Source organism: Pteronotus mesoamericanus, unplaced genomic scaffold, assembly GCF_021234165.1.
Source record: "Pteronotus mesoamericanus isolate MK-2021 breed Mesoamerican mustached bat unplaced genomic scaffold, CSHL_Meso_final contig_42, whole genome shotgun sequence".
In the NCBI taxonomy this organism is placed as follows: domain Eukaryota; kingdom Metazoa; phylum Chordata; class Mammalia; order Chiroptera; family Mormoopidae; genus Pteronotus; species Pteronotus mesoamericanus.
The window spans coordinates 2,841,167-2,852,384 of record NW_026555157.1 but is presented as its reverse complement, the minus strand read 5'-3'; the positions used below and the strand labels follow the sequence as shown (position 1 = coordinate 2,852,384).

Here is an 11,218-nt window from a genome sequence, read left to right as displayed (position 1 = left end):
TACCAAGATGCATCTTCTACCTTCAAAAAGCTCACAGATAGATTTTCTACTTTCAAAAAACTCACAGTTCAGTGTTGAAAGGGAGTATGAGTTTATTTTTGTTTGTTCTGTTTTTAGTTTAAGCAATCACTTTATAATCACAGAAGAGAAGCACCAAACCTGCCCAGGGATAGAGCCTAGAGAAGGATTCACGAATTGGTTTCTGCAAACTCATCTGACACATTTTGGAGTACCAACTGTGAGACGGGCCCCGTGGTAGGCTTGGGGACAGAGTGGTAGACAGGAAGAGTCTCTGTCCTTATAGACTAGTGAGGAAAGTCAAGTCCCTGGGCAATTAAATCAAACACAAGACACACAACCCCAGTCCAGGACAAACCAGCTTACTTCCCATCAGTTCTCCTCTGGCCCTCAGTGGATACATTTGCAGTGATTGTCCTAGCATTTTTGTGTGCAGTTTTGGAAGATCATTGTGTAGAAGTAGTTTGTTGGCTGTGCTAATGTCAGAGAAGAGCATTTCAGGAAGACAGACCAGTATGAGCAAAAAGAAACTGGTATGGACAAGTGAGAACTGTTCAACAAACAACAGAGGTTAGTTTTGATACATGAAATCTGGGCACTGAGGGTGGCCCTGAGAAATGAGGTGGACAGCTCATCTGGGAGACTAAGCAGGGTTGAACTAAAGAGTCAGGTAAAATGTAATCAGTTCAAGGCCAAATTGATCTCCCTTACATTGTCGTTACGCTTCCTCTTGATTACTGACCGATACCAGAAGGATGTGTGAACTTCTAGATAGAAGTCATGGTTCCCATTCAAATTTTAAAGAATTTGCAAGAGGAAAAATAGTCAAAGAAGCACTTCCCTGGTAAAATCAGAAACAAAACAACCTACATTTTATACGAGAGGCCTAGTGAGGCAAAGCGATCCATTCAAAGTCACTTAACTGGAAAGAACAAATCTAGGACAGAAGCTCAGGCTGCTCGCCCCTGACGCTGTGCCCCAAGTCCCCTCTCCACCGCCTCACTGTCTCACTACACTGCTTGCACCTAAAGGGACCCTGAGTGGGTCATACAAGGGAGGCTGCTTCTTATCATTCATAGTTTGTACCTTCTTTTCTTAAAATTAAATTTATTGGGGTAACATTTATTAATAACATTATATAAGTTTCAGATGTAAAATTCTATAATACATCATCTCCATATTCCATTGTGTGCACCACCCAAGATCTAGTTCCGTTTTATTGCCATATATAAATTGCCAAATATAATTTGAGCCCCTTCACCCTTTTTATCCTTCTCCCACCCCCCTCTCCGCTGGTAACCAACATACTGTTTGTAGTCTGTGTATATGAGTTTGTTTGTTCATTTGTTGCTTTTTGTTTTATATCTCACATATGAGTGAAATCATATGGTTCTTGCCATTTTTTCTCCTACTTACTTTACTTAACAGAATACTCCTGCACCATCTTTTTAATTTAGCATCACTTATTTAGGATTTTCATGTGCTCTTCCTCTGTCCCTCTTATCTTCTCCCTTCCTTCTCACAAATATTTATTGAGCTTCAAAGCTAAATCAGGCACTGGCTGCTCTGTGTTAGGATTGAGAAACAAAAAGAAGGTTCTGTTCTTCTAGATGAACATACATCCAGGCAGAAGTTATGATACAGTGGAGCAGGTGACACAGCAAAGAAATTACCCTTGTTGTGGGAAGTTGGGTGATGGTAACACATTGCAAAAAGCCCTTGGTAACAAAAAGAAAAGGCAGAAAAGAGAGCTCTCATTTTCCCAAGCCATTCTCAACATCAGCAGCATCTTTGCCTGTTGTCTGAAGAAGACTCAGACGCAGTTGTCTTTGCCTGTTTGGTCTTCGTTAGGCAAAGCATTTGAACAAACATGATCTGATACTGGGCTGAGGGCTGCCTTTTGTGGCTTGCCAGAAGGATGAATTCTCCCTCCACTGAGCAGAACTGAGGACTGGTCCAGCACCCTGTGCATCAGCCACGCAAGTCAGAGAGAGGATAAGCACCCAGGGGCTCCATGGAGGTCCACAGGGCACCCTTCCCTTTTCTCTTCCTGTGCTCACTTCACCTAGAGCCTGACAGTAGACATTTCTTACCTTCTTACCTTTCACGGACTTGGGACCTATAAAAACTGTATATATTCTTTTTGGCCACTTAGTGACTCTATGACATGTGTAAAGTCTAAGAGATAAATCTTTTACCTTCTAATCTTGTTTTTAAGTATTTGTCTGAAGCTGAAAGACAGAATAGAATATTTTAAGGGAGACAGTGATTTATTGCAGATGGAAGAGATGTTAATAACTACATTTAGAATTCTGCAAGCTGTGAACCAGTAAAACACATAGTTGCCTAAAATAAGATTATTTTAGGGGCCTGCGACTGACATAGATCAGACAATGCCTCATTACCTTACACACGGGGAAGCCCCCTCCCTACCTGCCTTTTCTCCTGTTTTACAGGCAAGACAGAAAGCAAAGATGCTTTTTACTTTGTTGGAATGTTTCGCATCACCAACATAGAGTTTCTTCCTGAATACCGAGAGAAGGAGTCCAGGGAATTTCTGTCTGTGGCACGAACTGTACAACAAGTGGTGAGGTGATGGGGGTGGTGAGAGGCTGGGCAGGGTGGGGTTGGGGGGAGGGGTGGAGGTGGAAAGGTCGCAAATGTCACAGTGTGCAGGGTGGGCAAAGGAAAACATGTTTCCTTTCTCAGGGAAACATGAGATTCAGCTCATGCTGGATATACGATAGAATTGCTTATTTGATAGAATGTCTTGTTTCTTTCTTTCTGCTGAAAGTAAAAAGAAATGGCTCTCTGAATTTCAGTTTCAGATTTTCTCATCTGTAAAATAAAGGAATTGGATCAGGTTGTCTTTAAAAGGCCTTTTAGTACTGACTTTACATGTGTGCTGATTGATTTTGTGATCAGTATACATTCATTTCAACCTCGATGCAATGGCATCTCTTCAATCAAACAAAAACTTTCTCATTGAAGAACTAGTACATATATATTATAAACATTTAGAATCATCACCCTGGATGGTGTGGCTGGGTTGAAGCATTGTCCCAGAACTGAAATGCTGTGGGTTCAATTCCTGGTCAAAGCACATACCTGCGTTGTGTGTTCAGTCCCCGTTCCAGGTGTATACGGGTGGCGACTGATCAGTGCTTCTCGATTGCATTGATGTTTCTCTCTTTTCCTTCCTCTCTCTCTAAAAAAGTAATGAAAAAATGTCCTCAGGTGAGGATAAAAATTTTTAAAAAAATCTAAAAATGTAAAAGAGGTATAGAATAATTAATTAAAAGTGTAAAAATGTAAATTTAAAAAGTATAAATAAAAATGTGTAAAGAGTTAAACCCACAAAAGTATAAAAAGAACATTAAAATCTTCTTTAACATCTCCAAAGATAGAGCCCTGTTTTAATCTGGACCACATAGACATAGGGGATAGCTCAATATCAAAGTATTAGTAGATATTCAGTCCTATAATCTGACCTTTAACTCTTACTATTAGGTTGCATATTTCTATGTGAGTAAATATTCTGTTAAAAAATAAAATTTAAAAGCTGCAGTTAGAAAATCCCTTTTTATTGGGTACTTAAGTTGTTTCCCATTTTTGCTACTATTGATAATACTACAGTAAAACCGGCACATAAATTGTGTGTATCTCTGATTACTTCCTTAGCTGATTTTCTAAAATTATTACTGGTCAAATAGAAAAATATTGATTCATTGATCTTGGTATATATTACCTACCAGAAAGTTTGTGCCAAACTGTGTCTGCATGTTAATGGAGAAGGTGGCCCGCTCGATGGCGACTCCATTGCAGCGGCCGAGAGTGAGGAAGGGCCGCGAGAGAGCAGGCAAAGCCGAGAGTGGGCACTGTGCCTCTTGTTTATTGAAGGCTTTATATATCTTGGGTGTGTTGCCAAGCCCTTTATTTTTAATACATATCAACTATTCCTCAAATTATCCCTAAAAGGTAGGCATTTTGATTACCACTTTATAGATTTAAAAAAAAAATTAAGAAGAAGAAGAAGAAGAAAAGAAAAAGGACATAGGGGAGCAAAACACAATGGAGGCCCAGCAGGTATAGGTACCGTATTCTGTGTTGCACAGTAAATTACAACTCCACAGCTCGTATTTTTTTTTCCACTGTGCTATATTATATCTAAAGTGATTTTTCCCCTCTCCTGGACAATTAGGTGGGTGATTTTTGCTATTGTGTAGAACGGGGAATCCAAGGGAAGATTTGGCAGATGAGTCAGTTTGCTTTTAGAAATGGTAAGCAAGGGCAAAGAAGGTAAACTGATTGAAATAGCGTTATTTTGAGATCCAACTATGGAGTTTTAAAAGGGCTGGGTGTTTCCCTAGATATTGGCGAGTTGGGAAGAGGTTGGTAGTCTTGGTTGTGGGTCCCATTCGCCCCCTAGTGGCTAATATAAGAACGTGACCTTAAGAATATAATTTTTCAACACCGTTTGTTGATAGGTGGTTGGGTCAAAAACTTTGAAAATGTACTTAAAGCAGTTTGATATATTAGCTGTGGAGAAAATGAACTTTTGAGTAGGCAGAATACATAAGTAAGCTTGATTAAGGTGTATAAAGACAGAAATAAATGAATGAAGGTAACACATTACTCTTCAGGGAAAGCAGAATGAAAGTTAAGAAACCCAAAACTCGTACAGGAAGTAAAAGTTTATTTGAATTCAAGGAATAATGTCTGGGTTTAGAGTTAGAAGCCTTTAGTCTGAGCCTTTTTTTCTTCTTGATAGCTAATCAGAGCTTGGACCTAGAGCATGCTAGGTACTGTGACGGGAAGCCGAGTTTGAAAGACTTCAGACACTTCGATCTTTCTATTTCAGGTAAATCTGGTTTATACAACATCTGCCTTCTCCAAATTTTACAAGCAGTCTGTCATTGCAGATGTCAGGTAATGTGTGTCACTTCCTTTTGGGATCTTTACAGTCACTGCTATTAATGCCTGTCAAAGCCCTGACAGGGCCAGGATAGCACCATTCTCAAGTAACTTTTTGGGGCAGTTTTGGGTTAACACCCTTTTAGCACAATAGTGACCCAATTCTTCACTATGCTGTCATGTTGAATTTTTCTCTTTATCTACAAAAGCTTGCTCTTCCTGCCACACCTGGGCAAAATGGATGCTATATTGGATGGGGACAAAAATAAAACAAAGACCAGTATTTCTCAAAATATATTCAGTAAAAAACCGATCACTGGAGCCCTGGCCAGTGTGGTTCAGTTGGTTGGAGCGTCATCCCATAAATTGAAAGGTTGTGTATTTGATTTTGGTCAGGGCACATGCCTAGGTTGCAGGTTTGGTCCCTGGTTGGGGCGCATATGCGTATGGGAGGCAACCAATGTTTCTCTCTTACATCAATGTTTCTTTCCCTCTCTTCCCCTCTCTCTAAAAGTCAATAAGCACATCCTCAGGTGAGAAAAAAAGGAATCTAAAAGAAAAACCCAACAACAAAATAAAAAACCCAACTGACTACTAGAGATCTTCTCGGGGGGGGGGGGGAAGGTACCATGCTCAAATAATTTTTAGGGAAAACCATGTGTCTTGTGTCCCACCTTCCCGCACCCCTCAATACATCTGCAGAGTCACAATCCTCTTTGGCATGAAAATCTTAGAGTAAAGTAATTTGTTTACTTTTCTTCACTTTTATAATATTTCCTATGTTATGTACTATAGAGCATTATCTTATGTTTTCTTTTTCATAAATCATGACAATATTTGTGCATTTAAGAGTGTCTGCTTCAGGGTCAGACTGAAACCAAAATGGGGTGGATTCCTGGATTGACTATGTACTAGCTGTGTGGTTTTGAGTTATAGCTGGCCTTAATTTTCTCATCTGTAACTGGAATAATAAAAAGACCTTTCCCATAAAATTAAATGGGATAAAGCAGATTTAGCACTGTGTATGGACACCACAAGGTATCAAAAATTATAACTTGCTATTTGTAATAGCAGTGAATACCGATTGGTAGCCATGGAGATGCAACTATCCACTACTGGTTCTAGATCTGAGCCCAACACAAGAATACACATACAGTGGTGCTCTCCCTTTCCAGTCCCCGCAGCAGGAGTTGATGACTTCCTAAAGAAGGAAGCTATGTTCAGCTGAAAGATGTGCTCACTGGCCTTACCTTGAAATTGTCGGGTGGGTCACTGGCTTCCTACAGACGTCTACTTCCTAAAAAGTATCTTTGAACATTTCTCTTTTCACTGTAGCAGTAACAACAAAGGTGGGCTCCTTGTCCACTTTTGGATTGTGTTTGTCATGCCACATGCCAAGGGTCATATCTTCTGTGAGGACTGTGTGGCTGCCATCCTGAAGGACTCCATCCAGACGAGCATCATTAACCGGACCTCGGTGGGAAGCTTGCAGGGTCTGGCTGTGGACATGGACTCTGTGGTACTAAATGGTGATTATTGGGTAATTCTCTAAGCATTCCTTCTGGCAGCGCTCCTGATATTGTCATTATTGTAGTCACTATTGTAATGAAGCATTCTCTTCCACAATCCCAGTAGAACAGGATTAATTGAAGGCATGGGAGCTATGTTGATAGAGGAAGTTGCTAAACATTACATACATTGATTGGACAGTAGAATTGGGGAATATATAAAGATATTTGAATTTATTAAAGCATACCCCCCATATTTAATTTGGTTTATTCAAACTAAGGCTCCATGGAACAAGTCCTGCAGAAGGAAAATTTTTCTGAAGGAAAAATCTTGTCCCTTTCCTCATCTAGACAGAACTGAACCTACGTTATGTGGTATTGCCCAGTGTTCTGGATGACTTGCCCCATAGCCTTGTCAAATGCAAATTCTACCATTTGTCTTGACAGTATAATGACTTAAGTTGTGTCACCCAAAATTTACGTGGTTTCCTCTTTTGATTTCAACTATATATATGCTAGGCATATAGTAGGTAGCTGATATGTATTTGTTTAATGAATGAGAATTCTGTACCACATATACTATTTCAGACATGACTAATTAACATGACTAGTTATTATCATATTTGTTTGGTTTCCTTTTTATCTTTAAAAATGTTTCCAACTTGTTACTATGGATAACTTGAGTCATGCAAAAGGAAAAAGAATAGTATAATGAACTTTCATATATTTTTTACTCAACTTCAAAAACTGTCAACTCACATCTGTCCTATTTGATCTCTAAATATCTAAAAAACCTACTCTATTCTCACTGGATTAATTTAAAACAAATTCAAGATATGTTGGATTGCTTTTAAAGGACTGAAAATTTTTTTTTCTAGGCAAAATTCTAACAAATGAAATGCTGAGACCGACAGTCTTTTTTCTATGTGTTTTTTCAATGCAGCTGGGCTTCGGTCAGATTATTCTTCAACCATAGGATCTGGTAAATTATGTCATGTGGTTTCTTCCTTCCCCCTCCCTTACCCCCACCCACCTCCACCCACTGCTTCCAAATCAGTGTCTTTGGAGGCTATAGTTTTCCTTTTCAAATGATGGTATTTGTTAGTGCTCTCTTTCAGTTGCAAGTGACAGAAATATACTCAAACTGGTTTAAGCATAAAAGAAACTTGATTGACTCATAAACCTGGGACATAACCTGGAGTAGGGAGAACTGGCTTCAGGTATGGTTGGGCCAGGTTCTAAGATAAAATATCGTTAGGATTCTGCATCTCTGCTCTCCTCTTTTAAGGTTTTATCAAGTGTATTCTTCCAGTGTGGTGGCATTAGTGGCCACTTGCAGATCCAAGCTTATAATTTATCAGTTTAGTAAAGATGGTAGGAAAAAAATACCACATATGAGTATATTTCCTGATAGTTCCTGCAGAGGTGTTAGGATTATGTCTTATTGTCTCGGATTGGCTGACATGCCCATTCCTGAACTAGCTTTTTTGACTCTGATTGGCCAGTCTGAGTCATATGCCCTTCTCTGCACCTAGGGGTGAATTTAACCCCAACCAAACCATACAGACATGATAGGGATAGTAAAGTAAAATTTAGGTGCTGTGATCGGGAGGGAGGGAAGTGGACTCCATACTGGCAAAGATAACAGATATCCTCCACAAGACCTCTTTTGCTCTTTACTCTTCTGTAACAATGTCTAGAAAAGTCATTCCCAAAACAAAACAAAACAAAACAAAAGTGCTGTCTCCACAGACAAAGGCTGTTCTCAGTACTTGTATGCAGATCACCTGTCTCTTCGATACCCTGTGGAGATTTCTGGAACCTCAGGGAGGCTAATGTGCCACTTCAAGCTGGTGGCCACAGTGGGCTATTTGATCCGCCTGTCAATAGAATCCGTCCAGATAGAAGCCGACAACTGCATCACTGACTCCCTGACCATTTATGACTCCCTCTTGCCAATCCGGAGCACCATCTTGTATAGGTATTATGCAGACACTCTAGTTGTGGGTGAAAAGATTTTTTTTTTTTTACAGTGTCTCTCTTGTAGTACTTGGGGTTCCTCTGGATTCTTTGTGAACAATTTTTGTGTGTGCATGTAAGGTCAATGACTGACCCATGTCCTACTTAGTATCCTCTGTATTAGCCTATCAGACACAATATTTTCCGTTCTTTTGTAGCATACAAGAATCAAAATCAGTATAGCAGGACCTCCAGCCAATATTTCTGAAAACTAACATTTTTTCTTTAATTTTGCTTTTATTGCAATCATAATGAAGTATACTGTTTCAATAAGTGTGAGAATAAATATTCTGTGGTGATTGCATAACATTAATAAGACAATTAAATGTTTTTCCTTATTGTAAAGTAACATAATATTCATTTTGACAGTGAGGTCAGAGAGAACAGTATCAATTATTTCACAAACCTATTACCTAGAACAAATATCTGTTAAATTTTTGCATAAATTTTTCATTTACATTTATATAGTTATATGCACATACATATACACTAATATTTTTTACTTTATGAGTGCTAGTATTTTGTCAACCTAATGGCAGTTGGGCTTTAGTAAGAATTTATTTTTTGTTACTCACTGTACCAAAAATGTAAATGAATTATCTTATTTTTAATAGTGTTTACATATGTATGCAACAGTGTTTTCAGTGTGTATGTATATATTTCTATTTCTGCGGTAAATGTGCATATTAAAAATCTGTACAGTACATAAAGATATGCAGTGAACCGTAAGATTGTCACCGGCTCCCACCTCTCAATAATTATTATTTATTTCTTTTCATCCTTCTAGACATATCTAGTTATTATCTCATTTAATCCTCAACACAGTGCTGTGAGGAGTATACCATTACTATTACTTCCATTTCATAGTAGGGAAACTGGCATTTGTGAAGACTTAGTTACTTGATTGCCCAGAGTTTTTCAGGCAGTTAGTTAAGTGATGGAGCTGAGTTTGGAACTTAGTTTTCCATAGCTGTTAACTGCCCCACCCTTTTACCCTGTGTGCTTTTAAGCCATCAGGAGAATTGTTTGATAGTTTTCTGAACCTGTATGAGCTCCTCCATCTGTTGTAGCCTGGAGCCACCAGCTGATGAAGACTTGGCTGATGGCGATCGACAAGAACCGTGCGAATGACCCAGAAAATGTGTGGAATTAGTGATGGATGGAGGCCCACTCCTCAACAACCTATTACTCATGTACTCTCATTTTATTATCTGGTTTCAGAATATGTGAACCCACAAGAACATTAATGTCTTTTGTTTCTACAAATAATCTCATGTTGGTGACATTCAAGTCACCTCAGATACGGAGGCTATCAGGAATCCGAGCATATTTTGAGGTCATCCCAGAACAAAGTAAGTCTTCCCCAATGAAAAAGTCACCCTTAGAACATGTGACACTCTAGTCTGATCTCTCCTGAGGCTGTGCCACCACACCAGCGGTGTAAGTCAGGGACGCTGACTCAGGGTGCAGTCAGAAGAGAGAGGTCATACTAGTTACTCTAACAGAGAGAATCTAATGTAAAAAACTGTTAATTCAGTATAAAGGCGTTAACCAGGTAACTTAGAAGGCAAACAGCCAAACAAACCAACCCATAAGCGATCACGGCTGTAACACATGCAGGAAGCAACTACCACCTGTAGGTCTGGGAGAGCAAAGGAAAGCAGTCAGAATGCTTACGGTTTAGAGCTTGGAGGAGGGGCTTGTGGAATGAAACTCTGAGGAAGGGTGGCTGCTCTGGTGGGGCTGATGTCTCTGAGTTCGGAGGTGGGTGTTCATGGACCTGGGACCCAGACCTCTAAGCTGTGGGTGCCAGACAGTTGAGGCTGGTATCTTTGGACAATAACGTGGACATTGGGAAACTGCTAAAGGATTCAACTCTCTATAGGAATGAAGTGTTTTTGGGGGTGGTGGCGAAGAAGAGTCACTGGAGTGACACTCCTGTGAATTAGAGACATGAAGTCCAGCTCTTCCTTATCCAGCCTTCTAGTTTCCTGTTGGCACCCCCTGGTGGCAGAGCCTATCAGGAAACCGGGTAGTAAAGAAAGGAAGTGGTTTGCAAAGCTCCAGCCCCAGCATGGCAGGCAGAACAGAGAAGAGTGGGCTTGGAGCTGATAGGCAAGTAGCTCAGTAACCAGTACACTAGGCTGTCTTTTGTGACTTCTCCTTTATAGTCATGCAAGTGAATGCCATCCTAGAAATTACCTGTGAATCAAAAACCTTGAGGATTTAATGGGTTTTAGTAAACCCATTAGTAACAGTGAGCAAAAATGATCCCCCCATTCTTCTCTTTTTGACTTGGGTTAATGAAGTAATGCAAAACAAAAAGAAACTCTAGTCTCCTTGTAATATTTGTTGCAGGTCTTGTTTTGGTAACTTCTTTATGAGCATCAATAAAGCCAAAGGGATCAGCATGGGAGATAAGGGTGAGGAGGGAAGAGGATTTGGCTTAAGTCGATAGTGATAGCTGCAGTTTCATCTACATTTTAGGGCAGTGGCTTATTTCGATAGTTTTTCTGCTTCAAATTATTACCAAACCAAATGTAAAATGGATTTATTGAACAAAATTAGACCATATACTTGAGATATTGCTAGGTTGAAAACTACCTCTAACTCTAAACATTAAAAATGTGATTATCTCAGAAATATTGTAATGGACTTTGTCTATTTACTCAACAAATATTTACTGAGCATCTATTATATGCCAGGAATGATTCTAGGTGTTAGAGAAATAGCATTAAGCAAAATAGACATAAATCACT

At 39.5% G+C, this 11,218-nt stretch overlaps 1 protein-coding gene across 2 annotated transcripts in view; it reads left to right on the top strand.

The window, feature by feature from the left end:
* The first annotated feature begins 2,497 nt into the window (after nucleotides 1–2,497).
* TMPRSS7 (transmembrane serine protease 7) overlaps nucleotides 2,498–11,218 on the top strand; it is a 29,985-nt gene continuing 21,264 nt past the window's right edge. The window contains exons 1-6 of one of the 2 annotated variants that reach the window (XM_054577228.1): nucleotides 2,498–2,605; nucleotides 4,880–4,947; nucleotides 6,268–6,461; nucleotides 7,384–7,422; nucleotides 8,193–8,421; nucleotides 9,681–9,811. In XM_054577228.1, coding sequence (XP_054433203.1) covers nucleotides 2,513–2,605; nucleotides 4,880–4,947; nucleotides 6,268–6,461; nucleotides 7,384–7,422; nucleotides 8,193–8,421; nucleotides 9,681–9,811 — 754 coding nt within the window. In that variant the 5' untranslated portion in view covers nucleotides 2,498–2,512. The remainder of the gene's footprint in view (nucleotides 2,606–4,879; nucleotides 4,948–6,267; nucleotides 6,462–7,383; nucleotides 7,423–8,192; nucleotides 8,422–9,680; nucleotides 9,812–11,218) is intronic. The other variant, XM_054577229.1, reaches the window with a different exon arrangement.